The sequence below is a fragment of the Camelina sativa genome, chromosome 15, assembly GCF_030686135.1.
Source record: "Camelina sativa cultivar CO46 ecotype springtype chromosome 15, ASM3068613v1".
Classification (NCBI taxonomy): domain Eukaryota; kingdom Viridiplantae; phylum Streptophyta; class Magnoliopsida; order Brassicales; family Brassicaceae; genus Camelina; species Camelina sativa.
Window position 1 is genome coordinate 16,431,979 of NC_141894.1, and position 25,590 is coordinate 16,457,568.

General features: G+C 36.4%; 4 protein-coding genes across 6 annotated transcripts; 3 read left to right on the forward strand and 1 right to left on the reverse strand.

The window, feature by feature from the left end:
• Positions 1-1,220: 1,220 nt before the first annotated feature.
• Positions 1,221-1,823, reverse strand: LOC147926731 (uncharacterized protein At4g02000-like). Its single transcript, XM_087487183.1, has one exon. It carries the CDS (start codon positions 1,821-1,823, stop codon positions 1,221-1,223), a length of 603 nt encoding a protein of 200 aa, XP_087343309.1.
• Positions 1,824-3,715: 1,892 nt separating this feature from the next.
• On the forward strand, positions 3,716-5,579 carry LOC104747035 (uncharacterized). The gene is made up of 5 exons (XM_010468601.3): positions 3,716-3,975; positions 4,072-4,168; positions 4,411-4,811; positions 4,893-5,148; positions 5,371-5,579. The coding sequence occupies exons 1-5, from the start codon at positions 3,970-3,972 to the stop codon at positions 5,388-5,390; spliced, it is 780 nt and encodes a 259-aa protein (XP_010466903.2). The 5' UTR covers positions 3,716-3,969; the 3' UTR covers positions 5,391-5,579.
• Positions 5,580-6,857: 1,278 nt separating this feature from the next.
• Positions 6,858-8,977, forward strand: LOC104747036 (F-box/kelch-repeat protein At3g24760). 2 transcript variants are annotated; one of them, XM_087489570.1, is made up of 2 exons: positions 6,858-8,305; positions 8,545-8,977. In XM_087489570.1, exon 1 carries the CDS (start codon positions 6,925-6,927, stop codon positions 8,281-8,283), a length of 1,359 nt encoding a protein of 452 aa, XP_087345696.1. In that variant the 5' UTR covers positions 6,858-6,924; the 3' UTR covers positions 8,284-8,305; positions 8,545-8,977. The 2 variants fall into 2 exon arrangements, with proteins under 2 accessions (XP_087345696.1, XP_010466904.2); XM_010468602.3 differs by having other exon boundaries at positions 8,721-8,977.
• A 9,998-nt stretch (positions 8,978-18,975) lies between these two features.
• Positions 18,976-20,239, forward strand: LOC104747037 (uncharacterized). Of its 2 annotated transcripts, XM_010468605.3 has the most exons (4): positions 18,976-19,069; positions 19,181-19,290; positions 19,372-19,785; positions 19,872-20,239. In XM_010468605.3, the coding sequence occupies exons 2-4, from the start codon at positions 19,181-19,183 to the stop codon at positions 20,053-20,055; spliced, it is 708 nt and encodes a 235-aa protein (XP_010466907.1). In that variant the 5' UTR covers positions 18,976-19,069; the 3' UTR covers positions 20,056-20,239. The 2 variants fall into 2 exon arrangements, with proteins under 2 accessions (XP_010466907.1, XP_010466906.2); XM_010468604.3 differs by having other exon boundaries at positions 18,976-19,290.
• Positions 20,240-25,590: the final 5,351 nt, after the last annotated feature.

Genomic DNA, 25,590 nt, shown 5'->3' on the forward strand with positions numbered 1-25,590 from the left:
TCTATTCTCTGCTTATATATAATTTAAAGACGTACTTTTTATCAACACAATAGTAAGCAACTCTTCTTCTTCAAAGGTAAACAGTCTTCTCTATTGACCTATTTTTGGTATAAAATCTTATTAGTTAGTACATTTTGTTGTTGAGTGCTATACCATCAGATTAACTAGATAGATGTTTAGATAGATTCTTTTCTTCTGGTAGAAACGAGATTACTACATTTTTTTCTTTTTGATGGATTGTCGTACATATGCTAAAATCACATTTGGTAGGAAAGAAATTGATTACTACATTAAAACCTTTTATAAAAACCCAAGAAACAAAACTTCTATTGATTATGATGTATTGATCATAAATGTTTTGTCTAAGAAACATTTTAACCATATATTACAGATTGAAGAGGGGACGAACGGTCGTGTGTTTCGAACTATGAGATCTTCTCAATGAACTTTCAGTCAACCGTGGACTTTCAGCCACCTTTAAAAAATCATGTGGAAAAGGAGAAGACTCTCAAACAAAAGTTAGAGGAGATTAGTTGTTTTGCTTATGTTTTTTAAGTTTTTATTATGAACTATGGTGGTTTTTCTATTATTGTAATGCATTTTTGGGATATTTTAAGACTTGATTATTTAATAAAATTAGCTGTTTATTTCACTTTTTTTTAATCAGAATATATCGTATTATGAAAAATTATTAAATAAATAACTGTAGTTTCATAAGTCTTGTGGCTATATATTGTCGTAATAATGCTACAAAATAAAATTCACATTAGAAATATTTGCAACATTTTTGAGTATTGTCACAATAATTGCTTTATATTTTATGTAGTATTTATTTACAACAATTTTTAGTTGCATTGGAACGTTGTGATTATGCCACTAATTTGCTGTATAATTATTGTTGCATTAATACAACGCATCTAGCAATATATTATCTCGTTGTAAATTTGTAATAATATTTGCTATATTTTTATGTGGCAATCATTTGTAACAAATGAAAGTTGCAAATGTATGTCACAATTATACGACAAATTTACTACAAAAATAATGTTGCATTAATACGACAACATAGCAAGGAGTTTATTTATTGCAAATTGCAATATATGTGCAACAAATACCAATTTGCAACGCTCATATAGCAACAATAGAAAATGTGTCTCAATTTTATTGCATTTTCAAATTTGCAACAAAATATGGAGTTATTGCAACAAAATTTAGTGTAGCTATGACTCTATTTTCTTGTAGTGTCTATTCTTAGCAACAATAGTATGATCAACAGACTCTTCCACCAACAGATCGCTAGGCTGCTGAATAATAAAAGGGCAGTGAGATCTCTCATGCGTCATTCTTTGACAATGAAAACACCGGTACCTGATTCTTTCATAATCGATCCCTATTGTAGCAACTGAACCGTTTAGTAACTGGATCTCCTTAGAATTTTTCAGCCTCCTTGATATATCTATAAGGACCATGACCCTAACATATTCGTTACTTTGAGCTTCTTCTTCATCAAACGGGAAGTCGATGATACGACCTATAGTCTTCGCAATCATGGAGATTGTATCTTTGGTGTAATGATTCACTGGGATGTTACGAAGCCGGATCCAAACCGGAAGAAACATCAAGTAATCAGGAGGGGGGTTTTCAATCCATTTTTCCATGACTACACCCCAATCATCTTGCGTCCAGACCCCTGTTTTGAGAACCTCATTCATGTCCTCTTCATACTTAAAGATGAATTGAAAACGATCCCTTGATAGAGCAATTCCTTTAACTCTATCATACAAACGCCAGATCCTAGGCATCTCCAAAATCCATTTGGACATCTTTTGATAATCCGGATTCAAAAACCGACCTAGAACACTTTTTTGATTTCTAACTAAAGAGCTGAAATTAGGTTGATCAGAGGAAATTCTTCTTCTTCGCCTTCAATCGTCATCTCTTGAAGGCACTTATCCAACTGAGAAACCCTATCGAAACCCATGTAATCAGTTGAGAATTCGAGTTTTAAACACAAAGGAAGATTTTGTCAAGAACCGGACTGAAAAAGTTGAAATCTCCGATATTGGCTCTGCACATATACCAATCTGAGAGAGAAGTTCTGAAGCCCATAAGAAATTGGGACGGCAGTATTAAGACGGCGAAGAAAGAACGGCAAAAATGAACGGCGATAAGAAGCAACAGTCGAATGACCAGGTAAGAAAGAGAAGAGAGCGTTTAGATATTTTTTTATCGATTTTTGTATGTTGTATGACAAGTTTATGAAGTTTGTTATCTAGGAGTCTGGTTTCTTTTAACTAATTATAATCCTTTATCTAAAATGGACAAGTCCATGGAAATTATTGCATATATAAGAAAATGTCTAAAAAGAAAGAATTCTCAAGTTTGGTTAATTTGTCACCAAAAAAAAAAAAAATTGTCACTACTCACTAGTCAAATAAATTACAAAGCTGAGACTTCTTTTTTCTTCACTTGGCCAAAGTAGTCACTGAAGATTTCTTTTTCGATTCTTGTATAAACAATGTAACCATTTTTTTTTGGTAGATAGACGTAGAAACTATATGAACAAGTGTTGTAACACATGTGTCTAAAACCAACCACGACATTAGTTAGATATCGTAATTGTGACTTAGGACCACCAAATCATAACCTATCATTGTACTTGAAGCATGTAGAGGGTTGATATGGGGCCACGTCACACGTTATGACATGCGGGCATGAACCATAACACGTTCGATCTCGCAGAGTTCGACGAACGGCATTGGAATTTAAATCGATACCGAAAGGTAGAGTGTCTCCCCACACTCAAGTTTAGTATCTGTAATAAATTGCGTTTTTGCTTTCATTTTCAACTCAAATTCATGTAACAACAAGAACCAAAGCTAAACACAACTTTCACAAGATATTTTCCCATCGATCTTATTAAGGATATGGAATCGTATTACATTGTCTCTCTTAAAAGTTTTATTCGACTTTAATTGGGAATGAATGTCTAAAGGTATTAAACAACAATTTTGTAAGTTATCAATTATTGTAATGAACTCTTCACTAAAAATGTTCCATGTGGCTCTTGCGATATTTATATACGAATAAGTCTTGATTAAGCAGACAACATCCGGTCATTTGGTGAATATAATTGGTCAACCCTCCCTAAATATGATTATCTTGTTTTTATAAAGAACTAGGAAAATTGGGTGAATAGCCCATATTACTCACATTTTTACTGGTTTTTTGTTAATTCAGAAAACTAATTCTTATGACGAAATTGGCTTTGTCCCTCATTTCTCTCTCTCACAACCTAGCCTAAGAGCAAGAGTTTTCGCGCGAACATGTTTCAGTTTGACTCATGTTCCTTGTATACTAGTGTTAGCTTCTTGTAACTTGCGATAAAGGGATCCTATTCCTAACACTTGATATTCTAATGCAGGAGATGGCTCCTCGTGTAACTTCTTACATAATATTTGAAATCTATCCCCAGGTGACTTGAGTTAAACGGAGAGAGCTTACATACACATGTACTCATGCTGTAAATCTTCTAGAAATTTCTAATTTTGAAAATACTTCAGTTTGAGGGACCCTGTGAATTTAAATGGCTTAACTTACAAGTGTGTGGCTGCGGGTAATGGCAACAAGGCCTTGATACGAAGTAGAGCTACAACCCACAACCCACAGAAGCATGTGTATGTATATAAACCCACTTTGGTACAATGCCACGTTCATGAGTTTCCGTATACACCCCAAATTAGATTGAGTCAAACAAATTATTTAAAACACTTATATCTTCTTTAGTTTCCCAAGTCATCTCTTGTCTTCATCTTCTGATCCAAAGTCTCTAATTATATGTGTAAGGGGGAATCTGTTTGACACATTTGGGACAGATCTACGTTTGACCCACCAGAAATATACAGAGGCGAATAATCACACAAGCGCTATACTATATTATACCAAAAAAAAAGCATCTTCGGCCAGAACATGGAGGTTAGTCATAGTCACATGTGTTCCATATCATTCACATGTGTCCATAACACAAAGGACCATATTTATAAGAGTTTAATTTTTGTGGGTTTTGACCAGATCTTTCAATGGCTCTTTAAGTTAGGAAAGGAAACAGAGAGATCAGAGTCCAGTTCAATCAGTTGTACTGATCATGAACCAACCACAACTCTAGCAAGTAAGTAACAACATATTTCTTGATCCTTAGTTCACAATGTACTACAGTTCATGTTTTATATCTTACCTTATTATTACTAGAAAGTTTGACATTTTTGTTTATATATTATATATATGGTGAGCTTATGTAGATTATCTACTCTTGTAATTTTAAACTTTTAGTAAACAAGTTTTTGGCTAATTAATAATGATTATAGTAACCATTGTGTTGTCTGACAAAATCATTTGATAAATGTGATCAAGATTACACAGATCAGAGAACAAGAAGATCATCTACAAGAGGGTCTAAACATAAAAACAGTTACAGAGGAATATGGTTATGGTGTAGAAAAGATGTAGCAAAGGCTTGTTTCTATAGCACACTGAATTTAAGAAGAGTTAGTAGCTTTAGGAGGGAACAGTTAGTTCGCTCCATGGCAAAGATGAAAGCACAAAGAGGAGGAGGAGAAGAAGTGACATCAACAAGGTTTGATCCTAAAAAGGCTAGCAAAGTCTTGGAATCAGAGAAACAAGACGAAACCAATAAAGGGAAGGTAAAAAGCGAACAGAGCAAAGGTAAAGCCACACTTTTAAGAATGAAGGAGCTCATCAAATGGGCTGCAGCAGCCAAATCCGACAAAGCTGTCAAATTCTTTACTCCTAAGGTCTGTTTTAATTTTTCTCATTGGCTCAAACCCATTAGATAACTCAAATGGATTAGTAACTAAACATATATAATATTTCAGATAATGGTGGAGTTGAGAAACCGAAAAAAGTTGAAGATGATGAGAGAGGTGAATAATGAAGAATCAACAAAAAGGATGAGTAGTGTATCTGCAAATATAAGTTTGAGATGGGAGAGTAGTGAGAGTTGCACAACACACTCTTCCTCTGATCAGATCTCTATAGTTTCTTCACCAGCAATCCTTGTTTCCTTGGGTCCTACGCCACTCTACCACTGCAGATCCAGGAAAGGCAACTGGATCACTACTGATTCTGAATGTAAGACCACATTATTCAATTTCATTTTATTTTAACAAAAGAACTAAGAAATGTTTTTGAATTTCCTATACATATAACTTTCTGTTTTTTCTTTCAGAAACCCATATTTTTTTTTTACATTTTAAATCACAGTGATTGATCACAAAATTTATATTCTTTTGCTATGTCTGATTTGTGTATTTATTTGTCTAAGTTCTTTTACCTATTTTTTGGATTTTGCAGTTGTGGTGTTAGAGTTGTGAAGAGAAAGATTAGGTGTGGTGTATGAAGGCAACGACAAGGACAACCAATTGATGATTCTCATCCCTAGATAAATTTTGCAAGTAAAAATCCAATGCCACTGTAATTAACCTTTACCATTGTTCTTCGGTGATTTCATTCTTCTTTATGTACTTTTATAGAATTGAGTATGATGAAGAAATTTACAAATATATTACTTTTCTTTTTAGCTCTAAAATTTAATCTGATATACCGAATTAGATTGCCACTAGTAAAATGGTGTAAATCACTGTTATTGTTATTGAAGATTTTTTTTAGTGTGGTAGTGGGATAATGTAACATTCAGTCTAAAAATTATAATCTGATTTAAAATTGTGTTATTAGGTCATATGGTTTATGGTATTGGCGGAAAAAATCAAAATGGTTTGGACTTCAAAATAAAGATTTAACAGAATACTGAAACAAGGTAAAACAATGTAAAGAGTTCTTTAAATTTGTTTAAAGCCGGGAATTAAAAATATCTAGAAAATAAATTGGTTAATAATAAATCGAAAAAAGACTAATTTGATAATCTTAAATTTAAGACGTTTGAATTCATGTGCTGACGCTGATCTAAATGAAAGCTACTAAAAGAATTTGCATAAAATACGGCATGATTTATGGATATAATGTTAACACTTTTTGGATTATAATACAAGGTTGTGAGATCATGAAGTATAAACCTCCAAATTAAATGAATAATTTGCCTCTCTTTCAACCACCACGTGAATAAAATCCTCAACCAACTCTAAACCTTCTTGTTTCCTTGTGTTTAAACCTTTGCAAGTTAAAATCATATTGCAAAAAAATTGCAAAAACTTGTACGGTATATGATTCGAATATCCTCAACTTCTAATGTTTACAGACTTGTTTTCTTTTAAGTGTGATTGTTGGACCGTACTTTTTTTTTTAACCATTTTTTCTAAAGCCATATATTTTTACGAATCATGTTTTCGAAAACCATACAATTTTACAGTTTTACCAATCATGTTGTCGTTTTAGTTTTTAAATTACTACCCAAAAAAAATAGAATGTTATAGCAGGTGAAAATCCTACAGCCAAATTTTTTTTTGCTGTACAGTCTATATAAATTTTTTTTTGCCAAGTTTTTGAATTTTTGAATCTGCACAAAATAAGAAATAAATTAAAGATTTTTTTTTTTAAAACTATCAGTAGAATTTTATTAAATGATGTGAAATGGACCAGGTTATTAAAACTTAAATTTACACACAAATTTTACATTTGATCATGTTTTCTTATTTTTAAAAATATTACAGCAAAAAAACTTACATCAACAAAATATAAACCAACAAAATCTACACCTATACAACCAACAAACCGGCATCAAAAATCTCAGATACAATTCACCAGTAACCTTTTAAATACTAATTTTTTTTTTCTTTTATTAAAAGTATAAACTTCGATACAATATTTAATACATTGAAATTGCAATAAAAAATTAGTTCTCTAATTATTACTATAAATAATCATAAGTGGATTCATTCGAGAAGCCTTTTAATGGCTAAAATAAAAATATTTTTTGGAAAAAAAAAAAGACACATTTGCTATCTATTTTTTGCAATAATTCAGAAAACCGTACACTTTTCATCTCCCAAATTCTCGGTCACGCGTTCTCTCCATCGTCGCATTTATTCATGCTCTCTGTCTACTTCTTCTCCTCAAAACAACGAAATCAACAAAGGAGAGAACTCAAAAATGTCAGATATCAATCCAGGATTCGAATCATCATCATCCTTCAACACACTAAACATCGACGTAACCGAATCAATCCTCTCCCATCTCCCAATCCCTTCCTTAGTCCGTTTCACTCTCGTCTCTAAGCTATGGCGTTCAATCATCACCTCTCTTCCTCCTCCTTCTCCCTCTCCGTCTTCATCATCACCATGGCTCTTCCTCTTCGGTATCCACAACACTTGCTCTTTCCACAACCAATCCTTCGCTTTCGATCCTCTCTCCAATTCCTGGCTCCGTCTCCCTTCCTCCTCCTCTTCCTCCGATCACCTCGTCGGATCTGATCGCTTCCTCTTCACCACCGCTCCTCGTTTCTCCTTCTCACCGATCCTCAAACCTAATTGGCGATTCACTTCCCCTGTTCGGTTTCCTCGAATCAATCCTCTGTTAAGCGTTTTCACGGCTCGTTCCGGCGCATCCAAGCTGATCCTCGTCGGTGGATCTTCGCGAATCGGCGGATTAGTTGACATCGAGGAACGGTTAGCTGTACAAGTCTACGATCCGGTTCTTGACTCATGGGAGCTCTGTTCACCACTCCCTGCTGATTTCAGATCTGGTCAGGATCATCAGACTCTAACCTCGGCTCTGTTTAGGAGAAGGTTCTACGTTTTCGATAACTATTCCTACTTCATCTCGTCGTTTTGCTTGGATTCGTATACCTGGAGTGATGTTCAAACGCTTAAACCACCTGGACTCTCGTTTGCGTTCTTGAATTCGTGTAACGGTATGCTTGTTCTCGGTGGGATGTGTGGTTTCTCGTTTAATCTATGGAGAATCGAAGAAGGTTCTATGGAGTTTAGCGAAATAGCGGTTATGCCTGAGGATTTGTTGTTTGGATTAGTTGATAACGAGGATGAGGAGGAAGAGGATAGTAACAAGTTTAGGAGTTTGAAATGTGTTGGCTCTGGGAATCTTGTTTATGTGTTTAATGATGATTGTCATAAGAAGTTTCCAGCTTGTGTATGTGAGATTGGTGAGAATGGCAAGTGTAGTTGGAGAAGAGTGCCTCGTTTGCCTTCTCCTGTTAATAAGTTTCATAAAGTTGCTAGTTTCTGCTCAACTGTATCTATTAGCGATGTTTTCCACCCCGAGGAAGCTCAGATTGGTGGTTTGATCCGCATTTGAGTTTTGCTTACTTCTGCCACTGGTATGATCTTCTTCCACTATCTCTTATTTGATTGAACTACAATAGATTTTAGAATCATTGTAATTGCGCCTTGTTAGGAGAAGTTTTCACCGGTATTAGGTGAAAATGTCATTGACCTTGTCACTTATTATATAGCCTTTGTTGTTTTGGTGATAATGAACATTCTGTGTGTTAGTTTCACTAGGGCTTAGATAGAGAGATTCAGAAACCAAATTACATTTGAATCTTGGTGCTTGCAGGGGCCAGCTATTTAGAATCCAATCGCTTGAGTATTTATTATTCGCCGATTAACATAAGTGAATGTGTGTGTTCACAAAGTTTCTTGAGCCAAAGCTGGCAAACATTGATATACTATCTGAGTTCTCTTGGTACAGTTTATGGTGTACTAATGACTTCATACCTTGTGACTTGGCAGTAAAAATGAAAAGTGGAGATGAGGAAAGAAGAAAAAATAATGGGGTGTGTAATTAGCTGTAAACTGGATTCGAATTCTTCGTAAATGTTATGTTAAGTCTTTGTTTCTACTGTTTTATGTATTTAAATTCTTAAAGAAGATTCATGAAGTATTTTTTTTGTACTATAAAAGTTCACAGTTTCTTGTACCGAAGCAAGCTAACATTGTGATACGTTCTAATAAGGGAATGGAATATATATTTTTTTGGTATTACAAAATTATCGCCAGAAATAAATTGGATTTTTTCCACTCCTTTTCTTCCTCTTGTCGGATTTCTCGCCGGTTTGTCCTCTCCTCTCTCGCGCTTACCATTTTCTGTAACTTTTCGTAATTCCTTTTAGTGGCTATATATATATTCTGATTTTGCGTAATTTCTCGTGATTCTGTGTTCGTCAGTTTTACTATGGAGATTTCTCCGAGTCAGTATGACATTTTCTCTGTAAGCATCATTGAGTCAGTCACTGAGTTATGTGGTTTTTGTTTTCACTGCTTTCTCGTTTCTTATATATCTCTTTTCTATCCAACCTTGTAATTATTATTGTAATGAACGCTGTGTTTCACAGTCTTGTTTTCTTTAACCCAGTCCGCAACCTGTATAAGACCTCCCAATCATTTGTTTCATGTAGAATCAAAAAGGATATTGACTTAATGTCATTCACATTGAGTCACTGATGATTATTGAATTGTATTATCTCTTGATTTTTGAGGTTTGTTTATTTGTTTCCTCCTAGGTTTTAATATTTATGTTCTGTGACTGGTTTAAGTTAGAAAGCTTGGTCCTTTTAGATGTTATCCCGAGTTATTCTTGTGTCTCTCTCTGTGATTTAATAATGTGTTGTCTGCATTTTGTGAGATAACTTGGTCCTTTTAGACTTCTCTTCTTCAAGAGTATTAGGATGCCCTTCTCTGCATTCTCCATTTTGTCTCTGTTGATTTATCCCTACATTCTCTGATATTCATGAATCTTATTAAGTTCATTCGGATTAGATTTTAATGTTTTCTTTTTGTTAATATATGATGTTTGAATTTGAAGTACTGTTATGTGAAAAGGTGTTTTGGATTTTGGATAAAGCTGTTTCAAAACCTGTTAATGTAGAAGAAAGATGTTTCAAAACATGTTTATGTTGAAGAAAGCTGTTTCTGTTGAGGAATTGAGAAGTAAAGGTTGCAAATAAAAGAGAACACACACAGAAATTTGATCACCGAGTTCACGGCCTCAAACCGCTACGTCTCGGGTGGGAACCGTCTCCCACAACTTCCACTATATGAAGGGAGATTACAACACACCACTGATCTTGTGGTGTTATTCTATTTTACAGGTTCTCACTCAAGGATCAAGACTCACCAAGAAAGAAAGGACACTCCTTGTCACTCACTCTCTAGAACTCTCTTTGACGTTCTGTAACTTCTCTCAACTTCCTCTCTCTAGCTGCTGAAGTGTTTCCCCTTTGAGCCACCAAAATCTTTACTTGGATTTCCTGAATTTTCATCACAGAAACTCCACTTGGAATCAGTCTCCAACTCTTGACAACTGATTCTCCAGTCTCCACAAGTAACCAAACTCCTCTTATCATCGGTCACCCTTTCTTGGCTCATACTTTCAAATTCAAGAACTAACAATGAAAAACTAAATTGTTGTTCCTTGAACCTTAACCAACAGCTCCACCTGGAATCTAAGTCTCTTCACAGTAATTCCAGATGCCTACATGTAACTCCCTTAATCCTCCTAATCTCCTTTTATCGACATAGTTTTATTTTTAATTTCCCAAAGCTGACTTGTTCCTCTGTTCTTCTTCTTGTCAGCGTATAATGTCGATTGGGGTTACCTGGAGCTGTATCTTCCTTCAGGCGACATTGAGGATATCATAGCAGGCTTGTTTCTCTTCCTCACACTTCTGCATTTTCCTTCCTTTGCAGCAACTCCGACGATCTGTTCGTCCTTTTTTCTGTTCCAATGACTCCAGGTAAACAATTGTACCTTGAATCATTTTCTTTTGTCTCTGGATTTTTTTTTTTAATTCTGTAAGACACCATGAAATCTTAACTTGGTTTCTTCTTTCTTCAAAACAGCTCCACCTACAATCAGAGTCTACACCTTGCGACTTCTGATTACTCACAGGTACCTTTTCTTTTCTACATTCCCTTGGATTTCTTGGAACCGTGACTTGCCGTGGAACCTTGTTTTGATTTCCTTTATGTCACATGTGCCCTGATCTTAGATTCAACCTCTTAGTAAACCACTTGCCAGAAACTTGAATCATACTTGCCTCAGCCCTTGAAACAATCCATGATTCCAACACCTTTCTGTTTAAACTCTTATGACTTGGACATCTCTTTGTACCGCTGTTAAGCCTAACAGAACCCGCCATCAAGCTACATCTTGCTAGATAGACTTTCGACACAAACCCTGATCCAAACATCTTGTTTAAACTGAACCTTGCTGACAAGTAAACTTCTTGTTGAATCAACTGCAGAAAATAACTCTTTAAGTCACTCATGCTTCATTTCCTTGAAACAGTCTTTGACTTACTCTTCACCTGTTTGAGCACCTTAGATTTGAGCATCACTTTGTACCGCTGTTGTTACCAACAGAACACGCCGCCTAACTCCACCTAGCTAGGAAGACTTTCGACACAAATTTCTTTGCTCATCCTTTGCTCAAACTATTCTGCATCAGTGCACACTCACATATTCAGAACCATTGCTGCCTCCTTTGAAACTGTCTTACACTCATTACCAGCTTACAGCCTTTGCCATACTTCCTTGCTGTAACCACCACATTTAGCAAAACTGAGATTGAGCTTACTGCCTTTGTTTCAACAACCACAACCCTGAGTCCATCTTGTACCGCGATCATCATCACTGATGGAACCCGCCTCCAAACTGATCCCATTTGGAGGACTTTCGATACAACATTCATTCAGCTCTTGTGCTTAAATATCCTCTTTTACTAGCAGGTTTTTCACCACTAGGAAACTCAATATCAATCTCTTATCAATCTGCTAAACCATAACACCAGAGACTTCCCGTTTACAGCAACATCCTGTCACACCACACTTGTGACAACCCTTTTATCGCTGTAAAACACCATTCCACACAATACTTTTCCTTAGTATTTGGGAATCCACTAAAACATCAATGCCTGCTTCACAACCAGCCCTCAATTCTATTCTTTTGATGCCAAAAGAAAACAAGTATAACCTTTCCTTCTGTCAATGCATGGCTGCATTGACCTCCATTAAACCTGAGACTAAAACCCTTCATCCAACACTTCTCAAACCTTACTGAATTCTTTCTGAGTTATCGACCTTCTTTGCCTCAAGCAGTTTCTAGCTTCATAGTCATCTGCTCTGAACTTTTTCCTTGAATCTTCAACAAGTGGTATCATTTCCTTGAATCTTCAACATGTAAAGGGTTCAACATGTAAAGGGTTCAGGCATAAGCAATTGTCCAGGTAGAGTCACTTCAATGGAGAAACAAAATATAAAAGGAGGATTAAGTTTTCCTCAGGTAAAATCCAGAAATTGAGATGGAGCTGCTACGGGCAAAAGAAACAGCTTACCTGAGTATCAGATGAGTAAGCATGGTGGAGCTCGTTAGAGAAGCTGTGAAGCTTGTCGGAGAACCTGAAATTGGTTTCGAAGTGGAAATTTAAGTTTCAAAATTTCTGGAAGTTGTAAGAAGATCCTAATCTCTAAGAGTCGCAAGTAGAGACAAGAGAGAGATTAGATGTACCTGAGATTTGCAGAGGAATTTCTGGTTGGACTCACCGGAAAGTTTCAACGGAGAAAAGATGAAACACTTGGCCTGAAATAACTTTTGAGTTTTGAAATTGAGTTTCAAAATCTCTGGAAATTAGAAGAAACTAATCTCTAATTGTTGCTGAGAACACAACGAGGAAGGAAGAGATTAGAGGGTACCTGAGCTGGACGGTGACGGCGATGGCGTGATTCGCCGGTGAAAACGGAACAGCTCAGAGAAGATGCATGAGGAGAGCTCCGCTGGTGGAGATAGCAGCCGAAGGAGATTGCCGGCGAAAATGGTGTTGATTCATGGTTCATCGAACCAAGAGACGAAATTGAGATATGGAGATATGTCTCTTGATCCACCAAAATTGTGAGCCGTCGTAAGACAGGTGGAGGCTGAAGTTTTGCTTCGCCGGAGAAGATGCAGGGGTGACCAGATTTAGCCTCCAATTCGGACTATACCATGGGGAGTTAAGAAGCTTCATCTTCTCCATGTCGAGAATGAGAAGAACTCGGTGAAAGAAAAAAAAAAAAAAAAACTGGTTGCCAGCGGAGAAGAGATGCTCACCGGATAAGGAGGCGGAGATGGCCGGAGTTCGCCGGAGTAGAACGCCGGAGGAGGTGGCCATCTGGTGACATTAGACTTCACGAACAGAGGAAGAGAAGAGGTTGGTTTTTCAGATGTCGTTGTTGTCGATGAGTGTTTGTTTTATCAAAAGGTGGAGATTGTTATTGGGTTTGACAAACACAAAACAAATGGGCCTTAATGGGCCAGACGAAATTGGCATTAAGGAAAGGAGAAGAAGAATCTGGAAATGATACATATATATGTATGTTTTCCAGGCATACATATTGAACCCTTTACATGTTGAATCTTCAAGTAAAGGGTTCATAGATCAAGTAAAGGGCTCTGATACCACTTGTGAGGATAATTGTTGCATTTGGTCCCTCATCGCCTCACACCCGATTAAAGATTCATAGATCAAAAACATGAACATGACACATGATGACACAAGAGAATTTGATCACCGAGTTCCCGGCCTCTAACTGGTACGTCTCGGGTGGGAACCGTCTCCCACAACTTCCACTATATGAAGAGGTTACACACACCACTAACTTGTGATGTTCTTTGGTTTACAGATTTTGGCACACAAGAGGATACAAGAACAAGAACACAACAAAGAAAAGAGAAAGCTTCTTGAAGAAGAACCCCTTTTCTTCTCTTTCTCTAGAACTCTCTTTGATGTCTTGTCTTTCACCTACCTCCACTTTCTTGATCGATGAAACATACATATACATGTATCATTTCCAGATTCTTCTTCTCCTTTCCTTAATGCCAATTTCGTCTGGCCCATTAAGGCCCATTTGTTTTGTGTTTGTCAAACCCAACAACTGTTTCAAAACCTGTTCTTGAAAGTGTAAAGCCTCAAGCCCAAGCTGTAAAGGCCTCTCAAGGCCCATATGATCAAAAGTCATTGTCTCAACATAAGAGGACAAACGATCCTACTCTGCATCAAGACAGTCCTACTCTGCATCAAGGTGGTCCTGCTCTGCATCAGAACCATTCAACGGAACATCGGCCGACAACCTCACAACCGGAACATCGGCCGACAGCCTCACAACCAGAACAGAGCATGACGAAGGCTATACCAACCCGCTGCACTCCTATTGTACTTGCTAACCAATTCAATGTTCTCTCAGCTCAAGTATGTGGCTAGATGTTAGCCAAGTGGACTTCAATCCTACCCTTAGATAGAATTCTAGAATGTTCTGTTTACTACTATATAAGCTCACTATACTCATTGTAAAGTTCTTTAAGTTTTGAATTCAGTAAAAGTATTATTCAGTAAAATTCCTCTGTTTTATTTTATTCACATGGTATCAGAGCTCTCTTAAACCCTAACCGGTGCTGTCATGGCAGAGGGTCCTGGTCCTTATCCTTTTCCGTCATCTCTTCATGTAGCTAGCTCAGTTACCATAAAACTGAGTGATAGCAATTATCTTTTGTGGAAGACCCAGTTTGAGTCTCTCCTCCGTTGTCAGAAACTTCTTGGCTTTGTTAATGGCAGTATTGTCAAACCGCCGGCGACTATCATCACTAACGCCGTCGCCACTCCAAATCCGGAGCATGAAGCTTGGATATGTACCGACGAGCTCATAAAGTCATGGATCTTTGGTACTCTCACCGAAGAAGTGTTGGGCTTAGTTCATGCCTTGTCCACATCTCAAGATGTTTGGTTGTCTCTTGCTGGAAACTTCAACAAAAGCTCTGTTGCTCGCGAGTTTGATCTTCGACGCCGCCTGCAGCTTCTGAATATCAAGGGTAAAAATTTTACTACGTACTGTCGTGAGTTTAGAGCCGTGTGTGACAACTTGAGCTCCATTGGTAAACCAGTTGATGAGAATATGAAGATATTCACTTTCCTCAATGGTTTGGGGCGTGAATATGACCCGATAACCACTGTTCTTCAAAGCTCGATGTCTCGCACACCATCTCCAACGTTTAATGATGTTGTCTTGGAGATCTCTGGCTTCGATTCCAAACTGCAGTCGTATGAAACTCCATCTGATGTCTCGCCTCATCTTGCTTTCCAAACTCAGAGAGGTGGCTATCATGGTTCTGGACAGAGGGGACGTGGAGGTCATCGAGGACGAGGAGGCTACTCAACTCGTGGCAGAGGTTTTTCTCAACAAGTTAACTCTTCTGGTTGGAACCCGAATCAGTCTGGTAATTCCTCTAATTCTCGACCAGTATGTCAGATTTGTGGTCGTGTTGGTCATGTTGCTCTCAAATGTTGGAACCGGTTTGATGCCTCCTACCAGAGTGATGATGTTCCGCAAGCTCTGGCTGCCTTACATGTTTTAGACGCCAGTGGTCGAGAGTGGTTGACTGACTCTGGAGCTACGGCTCATATCACTCCAACAGTTGACTCCCTTCAATCTGCGACACCGTACAATGGACCTGAGAATGTGATGGTTGCTGATGGTACACATCAACCCATCACACATGTTGGCTCAACCACTCTTACCACAACCGCAGGTAGTATTCCCCTCTGTGATGTTCTTGTCTGTCCGTCTATGCAAAAATCTTTGCTCTCGGTTTCAAAGCTGTGTGATGATTACCCTTGTGGGGTTTTCTTTGATTCTAATGCCGTATATGTTATTGACTTACAAACTCAGAAGGTTGTGACAAGAGGGCCACGTAGTGAAGGGCTCTATGTGTTGAAGAATCCAGAGTTTGTTGCATTTTATTCAAATCGACAAGTTGCTGCAAGTGATATGGTGTGGCATCAACGTCTTGGTCATGCAAACTTTCAGATTCTTCAACTTCTTCAAACCAGCAAGGCAATTTCAATCAATAAGAACAACACCACTTCCGTTTGTGAACCTTGCCAAATGGGAAAGAGTTGTCAGCTCCCTTTTTATTCTTCTACTTCTACTGTTTTGAACCCTCTTGATCAACTTCACTGTGATCTTTGGGGTCCTTCCCCAATTGTATCAGTTCAGGGATTCCGTTATTATGTTGTTTTTGTGGATGAGTTTTCTCGATATTCTTGGATATTTCCTCTCAAAGCTAAGTCCAATTTCTGTGATGTGTTTATTGGTTTTCAAAAACAAATTGAGAATCAGTTTGGTAGAAAGATCAAAGTTTTTCAAAGTGATGGTGGTGGTGAGTTCATTAGTACTCGTTTTCGAACACACTTACAAAGTCACGGTATTCGTCATCAAATGTCGTGTCCATCCACGCCACAACAAAATGGTATCGCCGAACGGAGACATCGATATTTAACTGAGCTTGGTCTGTTGATGCTATTTCATAGTAAAACACCTCTTAAATATTGGGTTGAGGCGTTCTATTCAGCCAACTTTGTTAGTAACTTGCTTCCATCAAAGGTGTTGAATCAGCAAAGTCCACATGAGGTGTTGTTCAAGAAGAAGCCGGATTATTCCTTTCTCCGTGTCTTCGGTGCTGCGTGTTATCCCTGTCTTCGTCCATTTACACAGCATAAGTTCGATCCTCGCTCTCTACAATGTGTCTTTCTTGGCTATCACCCTCAGTACAAAGGTTATAGGTGTCTCTACCCGCCAACTGGTCGTGTCTACATCAATAGACATGTCATCTTTGATGAATCGTGCTTCCCATTCATGGATAAGTATAGAGAGCTGGTTACACAACATACAACTGGCCTTCTTGGGGCTTGGCAGTCTGCTGATACTCAATTTCGAACTTTACCGGTTCTTCCTGCGCAACCTACCACAAGCTCTCCGCTGTCGCTTGATTGTGTGGTGGAGTATCCCCAAGATGACACCATATGTTCACCTTTGAGTCCTCCAGTGTCATCCTCCGGCGATGATTCCACTCTCACAACAGAGGACATTCCCTCTGCTTCTCCCGCTACAGATACGGATAACACTGCAACAACGTCCTCCCTTCATCCAATGACTACACGGTCTAGAGCTGGCATTAGTAAACCAAATCCGAGGTATGCCCTTGTCGCAAGTAAAACAATTCCATCTCTTCCGACAACTGTAGCAGAGGCTCTGGCTCATCCGGGTTGGCGACAGGCTATGTTAGATGAGCTTGACTCCATTTACAAGAATCATACATGGTCCTTGATTCCTGCTACGGCTGAGATGAATATTTTAGGATGTCGTTGGGTGTTCACGGTTAAGCTTAATGCTGATGGCACGGTGAATAAGCTTAAGGCGCGTCTTGTTGCTAAATGTTTCAACCAAGAACCTGGTGTTGACTTTAATGAGACTTATAGTCCGGTTGTTCGAACTTCTACCATAAGGATTGTACTTACTGTTGCCACTACGAAGAACTGGGCTATTACTCAGCTTGATGTGAAGAATGCGTTTCTTCACGGTGACTTACAAGAGCAAGTGTATATGATTCAGCCACCGGGTTTCGAAGATGTTGCTTACCCAAATCATGTCTGCTCTCTGCGAAAGGCTCTCTATGGCTTGAAGCAAGCCCCTCGTGCTTGGTATGACAAGTTTAGCAACTTTCTCTTGGAGTTTGGTTTTGTCTGCAGCAAAGCGGATCCGTCGTTGTTCACCTATCACCATAATGGTAACACCTTGGTCCTCTTGCTTTATGTCGATGATATACTCCTCACTGGCTCCAATCCTACGTTGTTCAAGTCTCTCATTGCGGAGCTAAGCTCTCGTTTTGCGATGAAAGATTTAGGCAACTTACACTATTTTCTTGGCATCCAAGCACAGTCCTCTCCTCAAGGTCTGTTTCTTCATCAGACTAAATACACTGAAGAAATCCTTCACCACGCTAGTATGTCTAACTGCAACTCATGTCACACTCCTCTTCCCTTGCGTCTTGATCACGTTTTTAAGGATACACGATTATTTTCTGAGCCATCTTACTTTCGGAGCCTTGCTGGAAAGCTTCAGTATTTGACGATTACACGCCCTGATATTCAGTTTGCAGTCAATTTCATCTGCCAACGGATGCATGCTCCTACAGTTTCTGACTTTGGTCTCATCAAACGTATCCTTCGCTATCTTCGTGGCACGTCTGCAATGGGTCTGCATATTTCTCGGAACACAAATCTCTCTATTGTCTCCTATTCTGACAGTGACTATGCGGGTTGTAAGGATACACGTCGTTCCACATCCGGATTTTGTGTTTTGTTGGGATCAAATGTTATTTCCTGGTCGGCGAAGAGACAACCAACTGTGTCACGGTCGTCTACTGAAGCTGAATACCGAGCTCTTGCTGCGACTGCCTTTGAACTCACTTGGATTTCCTCTGTTCTTCAAGACTTGGGAATCTCTCAATCTCATCCTGCGGTTCTTCGCTGTGACAATCTCTCTGCTGTCTATCTCTCCGCTAATCCAGTTCTTCATAACCGCTCTAAACACTTTGACGTTGATTATCACTATGTCCGTGAACGTGTTGCACTTGGTGTCCTGGAGGTCCAACACATTTCTGCTGATCAGCAGCTTGCAGATACGTTTACTAAATCCTTGGCTCAACGACCTTTTCAGCATCTGCGCAACAAACTGAATGTTCGACTCTCTCCCACACTCAGTTTGCGGGGGCATGAAAGTGTAAAGCCTCAAGCCCAAGCTGTAAAGGCCTCTCAAGGCCCATATGATCAAAAGTCATTGTCTCAACATAAGAGGACAAACGATCCTACTCTGCATCAAGACAGTCCTACTCTGCATCAAGGTGGTCCTGCTCTGCATCAGAACCATTCAACGGAACATCGGCCGACAACCTCACAACCGGAACATCGGCCGACAGCCTCACAACCAGAACAGAGCATGACGAAGGCTATACCAACCCGCTGCACTCCTATTGTACTTGCTAACCAATTCAATGTTCTCTCAGCTCAAGTATGTGGCTAGATGTTAGCCAAGTGGACTTCAATCCTACCCTTAGATAGAATTCTAGAATGTTCTGTTTACTACTATATAAGCTCACTATACTCATTGTAAAGTTCTTTAAGTTTTGAATTCAGTAAAAGTATTATTCAGTAAAATTCCTCTGTTTTATTTTATTCACAGTTCTATGTCCTCTAGTTTCTCCCATTGTTTCATGTAAGAAATGTAAATCTCAAGTTTGAGTAATGTTGTTTATCAGCTTTTCAGGTTTGTTTGTCTCCTAAGTTTTATGTATTTGTGTTATGTGACTGGTTTTTTTTCCTTAAGATGACTTCGACTTTGAACGCTAGCAATGGAGATGTGAAGGCAGAGGCGATAATTTTTCAGCAGCCAGCAGCCGAGGGGTCTAAACCACAGGATTTGGCCGCCAACCTCGAGTAATATTGAAACACAAACCTCATCTATAGATTTCTCTCTATCAGTTTCTTGATGCTATATCAAATCAATATTTCTCTCAGGTTTCAAGGTCGGTCCCGCAGCCAGCGTCGTAGACCTCCTCATTCAAAGCGGAGGGCTTCCAGACATTCAAAGCCGTTGCCCAAACCACAGCATGTGTTATATCAAAACGATGAGGAGATGATTATCGCCCACGAGAAATTTTTCCGTATCCTCGAGGAAGCCCGTCCTGCGATCCAAGAAATGATGCGTTCAGCTTTGAATGCTAGCCATGGAGATGTGAAGCAGGCAGAGGTGGAGGCGAAGATTCCGAAGCAGCCAGCAGCGAAGATGGTGGTGGAGCCGATAGCATTCACGGTATTCTTGAGTGACTCAGACGAGGAGGCGATAGTTATCGCCCACGAGAAATATATACGCTTGCTCGAGGAAGCCGGTCGTGACATCCATGGAGATGTGAAGGCAGAGGCCAACCTCGAGTAAATATTGAACCCAAAACTCATCTATATATATATATCTCTCTCTATCAACTTCTTGATGCTATCAAAACCAATGTTTCTCTCAGGATTCAAGGTCGGTACCGCATCCAGCAGCGTAGACCTCCTCATTCAAAGCGCAGGGCTTCCAGACATTCAAAGCCGTGGTCTAAATCACAGCATGTGTTATTTCAAAACAATGAGGAAGCCGGTCCTGAGATCCATGATAATAAGATGAGTTCAACTTTGATTGCTACCTATGAAGATATGTGAACGCGGAGGGGATGATTTTGCAGCAGCCGGCGAAGGCGTCGCCGACTTCGAATAACTAATGACTGATCCCAAAATTCATCTATTTATTTCTATCTATTGACTTCCTGATGCTATCGAATTAATATGAATTATTCGATGATGCTTCCTAAAAGTACCATATAAACAAGAAGCAAACTTGATACCATTATATGGGCGCCTTTATTATTTGATTAACCACGAACTAGAGATATGTCTGGTGTGCGAGCGAGTCAACGACGGTATCATCCTTTTTTCATTAAGGATTTGGTTGGTGTAATTCTTCAGTTATACACCCACCAAACCGAGCACTTGAATTAAGCAAAAAGGGTTTATTTTCAAGCGTTCCGTATAACTAACTAATTAAGCAAGTCTACAAGAGAGGGAAAGAATTTTTCAATCAGGTTTGTTTAGTCTGAGATAATAATTGGTATTCGTTCCCTTTATTTAACATCCTCTGTGTAAAGAGTAGTAAAGTTTCGCTCTTTGGCTTTTAATTTTTTTTTTTTCATATGATTTGGTGACGAGAGAGAGCCATGTAAAAGCTCCATTTCTTTTATTGGCATTTGTTTTCTCATAATGTATGCACGTATATTAGCTGCATGTGTTGTGCACTATGATCTCGGATTTAGTATATTAGCTGCATGTGTACTATATGATAAACAATAGTAATAATAATATTTATTAGATTATTTTTTTGGAAAGACAAAGAAATTAGGACAATCATCCCTTACAATTATCATATCTCGATCATTTTTATTTGAGATTTGTCTAAAACTCTTGTCTCAGGTTTGTCACCACCATTTGAACTTTATAAACCTTATATGCTCAACAAATTTTTATATATTCTCCATTATCTTTGGCTCCTTACTCGCTCTTACAATTGACTTTATTTCTACTACTAATCCACTATTTGATTTCCTTCATATGCATTTGGTATCTCCACATCTTCCTACTTAGTTATGTCACATTATGAGGAGTGTGGTTCACTTTTGGAATGGTCTTTGATGTACAATCGAGAAAATGCAAAAAATTCTTCAATTTCATTTAGAACCAAGAAAATAATTTTTTTAAAGAAAACACATTGGAGAGGTAATTTATAAATCCATATGGAATTGTAAATTCTAGAAATCAAAATACATGGATTTTGAAATAACATGTTTTATCCTTGGATTTGAATCCTTCTATTTTACACTTTCAAATCCATTCAAATCCATTTAAAACATAATGTGGATTTTGAAATCCAAAAACAAATCATTGAATGAATAACATGGGATTTTAACAAGTATTTGTAAATCATGGAACCAATAACACATCATTTTGATAAGTATTTTAAAATCAATGATTGAATAAGACATGATTTTTGTCTGGATTTCTAAATCCATTAAAATCATAGAACCAATAACCCCCTAAGAAGCAGTATTAAATAACCATCTAAGGAACATTAAACAATATCAAATGTTTCAGAAAAAAAACACTAAAAGACTAAATCCAAGAGCTAATAATTATTATATATGTAGAATTAAGCTCAAGAGAATTGATACAACATATATGGCTAAACTTATATCATGTCAATTTTGAAAAGAGTGATGAAACTTCAGCTCATCTTGGGTCTTGGTAAAAAGAAATAACAACATCATGTGGGTGAAAATTCTACAACTTCACAAATAATTATCCTAATCCTGGACTGTTCATAAATTGGACTAATAATAAATTAATAACCTTTCATAATAAGAGAAACAAACAAAATTGAGAGATTCTAACCAAGAATAAATAAGAGAAAACAAACAACAATGAAGACTTTTTAGTTGTTTAAAAAAACAAGATATGTAAAAAAACAAATAAGATATTTTAATAAAATGATTGGTTGTAAAATATATTTTACTAAATTAAAATAATACTAATATTAAAATTCAAATTTTATATAAAAAATAGATTTAGTTGTGATGAAAAAGTTTATCTTGATAAAACAAACTTTAAGATTTCACCGATGATATGGTGGAATATGTTAGAATTAACATTAATTCTATGTAAGATGAGTTAGATGATAGTTTTAATCTCTTTTGACACTTCTAGCTCTAAATGTGTAAACGCAAATATTAAATTACCAAGTTATACATATAACTTGGGGACAAATATAAAAATATTAGAAATTCAAATTATACAACTTTCATAATAAAGTAGAAAGCCTAAAAATCTAACATCACTATATGTTTTTTAAAAAAAAATCACGGGTTAAATCTTAGTATATATATACTTTAATTGAAAAACTTCATATAAGACTAACCAATCATGCAAAGCTTTACACAAAGATAAAGCATCAAAGGGGGTGAAAAAGTTGTCTATCTTTTCAATTTCTCATTCATCCATTTTCGCATGATACCAAATTTCGTGATGAGACCATATAACTCGTTATGGTTTCGAGTCTGAGGGGGTATACAAGAAATTAAAAAAAAGTTAAAAATAATAACCATGGACGTTTTGTTTCTTTCATATAGTCTTCTTATATAAATGATTGAATATTCAAGTTACTTCATAAGAAATGGTTTATAAGTTTTATGTTACTTCAAAGCCAACATTATTATCTATATACAGCTAAGTTTTTTTTTTCATTTTTTTAAATTTTCTGATGAAGCATCATTGTCAAGAATAAAGCCAATACTCCATAATCTAGAGAAAACATATCGTTGCAAAATCTTCTCATTTTATGTTAAGTTCAAAATTTCATAAAACATCTTACAGTAGAACCTCTATAAATTAATACTCGGTAAATTAATAATCTCTATAAATTAATAAATTTCTTTGGTCCCAAGTTGAGACTAGTGTAATTTTGGACACTATTCGATAATATAATAAAATAATAATTTTTTTGAAACTCCTTTGTAAATATATAGTCCCATCAATAATATAAATTAATAATTATATAAAATTATCTAAATATATGTATATATCTACACATTAATTTTTATTAGAGTTCATTTTTAATATTTTTACTATATAAAAATCTTTGAGTGCTATCTTGAAAACATGATAATTGTTATTTTCATTGTAATTGACTTTATAAAAATATTAGTTATAAAGATTAAATCTTATTTTAATATTTTTTTTACCAAATTAGGAAAGTCTCTCTATAAATTAATAATTATTAATTTATCGATAAATTAAAACCTCTATAAATTAATAAAATTTTATGGTCCCGACTTTATTAATTTATAGAGGTTTTACTGTACTTTTCTGTTTCACATCACATGCCATCATTGTAAAATAATTGCGATAAAACTGTTTTGGTTTGGTTTGGTTGGAGTGTAGTGGAAGCCTACGGGACCCCATATTTTCCCTAACATTTTTCAAATTGACTGTGAAAGCTACACTACAAATCATATAAATTATGTCCTTTTGTTCACGACGAAAATATGTCCTTTTACGTAGAGAAAACTTTATCTTTGCTTCTAATTTCAATTAACTAAGAAAAAATAACAAAATAACCTTAAATTTAATTCTGTAAGTAATATGTAGTTGAAATATATATCTTGTGGCGAGTCATCTGATGATTTTCTAGTGTAGACGGTTTTTTCAAAGAGCCAAATCAAACAACTTTTAAAGTGTGATTTGACTGTAACGAAAATTGGTGGACAGGAAAAAAAAATCATTTTTAAAAAAATGGAAGATACATGGTGGAAATAAATAGACGTAAAGCTTCCGAGGTGAAAGTAAAAAAAAAAAGTTCTTAAAAAAAAAAAAGAAGGAAAGATAAAAAAGTTTGTCTAAAAATGGGAGATCACGATAGGACCAATCTTTTAGCTCTTCATGCCTTTCGCTAAATGTTGAAGCAAAATATGACTTATCGATATCACCCATTTGGTGGTGGCCTTCTTAAAACAATCTTTACATACGTGCACGCTTGCATAAATATATGATATATCTATGTTTTGATTTTAACTATACAACTATTAGTGAAAAGATATATCTATCGTCATCCATAACAGTTTTTCTAATTATGATGACATATTACACTAACGAAAGTTTGGAACTACAAATTTATCATGGAATAACCTAGAGAACATATCTAGTTTTATATATAGACTACCAAATTATTGTCTATGAAAAATAGGGACAAATGGTGAGATAATTTTACTGGAACGAGCATGTGCAGAGACTTCTAAAAAGCCTTGAGTCAAGCACAAATAATATATGAGGTGCATGCATGAGTTAATTGTTTCTAGTACATCAAACTTTGTTTCATCAACGGTTCAGAATTACTCTCATATATGTTCGTGGACCTAAGTTTTATCTTTGTAATTTTGTTAAATTTCTAAATATATATTCTTTTGTCACGAAAGTCAATACTCGCTTCGTTTTTTTTTTAGAGTTTCACGTAGATTAAAAATTTGTATAAATTAACAACTTTAAGCTCATAAACAAATTTGCACATGTAGAAGGAGTATATAACTAGATAATGTACATGTACTCACATCATAAATATTATAAATACAAATTTGTGCCGAGACTATAGTAATATTTATGCGTGCACAATAAGTCAATAACTTAATTATATTGCTACCTTTATATAATCAAACGATTTCGTCTTTTATATGTTTTCAACATTCCACCTTTTCTATAGGATATAAAACTTTTCACCAATATTTATACTTAATTACATTCATAATAACTTATGTTTACTATTATAAAATCTGTAAATTTATAAGTACATACTTATCTGTTGAAAAAAAAAAAGTACATACTTATCTACAAATATAGGTATAATCGGAGGTTAACCTTATGTGTGCCGTGTAATTGGAATCTTGTCAGTTGTTGTCAATGTGAATGGCATAGCAACAAACAATGCAGTATGAAATAAAGAAAACATAAAGAAGAAGCCTAAAATGACGAAAATGACCACGACGTACAATCGTTCTCGTTGGTATCATTCCGAGAAAGTGAAGGGACCCATGCAATCCACGTAACGGAGACATGCACAGTCTCTCTCCCATACTCGAATAGTATTGTTTATTGTTCCACTGTCTACCAAATCGAATATTATTATATCTTCGTAACATTTTAGTGATAGATATAGCACGAAAGACATGTTTGAAAAAAAAAATATAGCACGAAAGACATCACCAGATGATTGCTTCTTCCATACACTAATGGCCGTCATCACCGCCCTTTTTTGTTTTAGACGCTTACTCTTATTCAATCAATCCTATTATTTGTTTTAAGCTAATGTATAAAAATAAACTTTTACCAAAATGTACCAAAGTAGACATCTATGTATATATGATTCTTTAACAGTTAAACAGCATACATGTATTTATGTATCATTGACATCATGCAACAAAAAAATGCATTGGGTTAATTAAGGATCCGATTCTTTTTATTCTATTGTCCATTAGAAAAATTGTGATATCTACCACATACTATCAATTTACATATTTCAATTTAATGTTTTTTATAAAAACTTTTAAACCAAATACTGTTTTATTCTCCTGTATTACTGTCCTCATTTTTTCAAATTGTGTC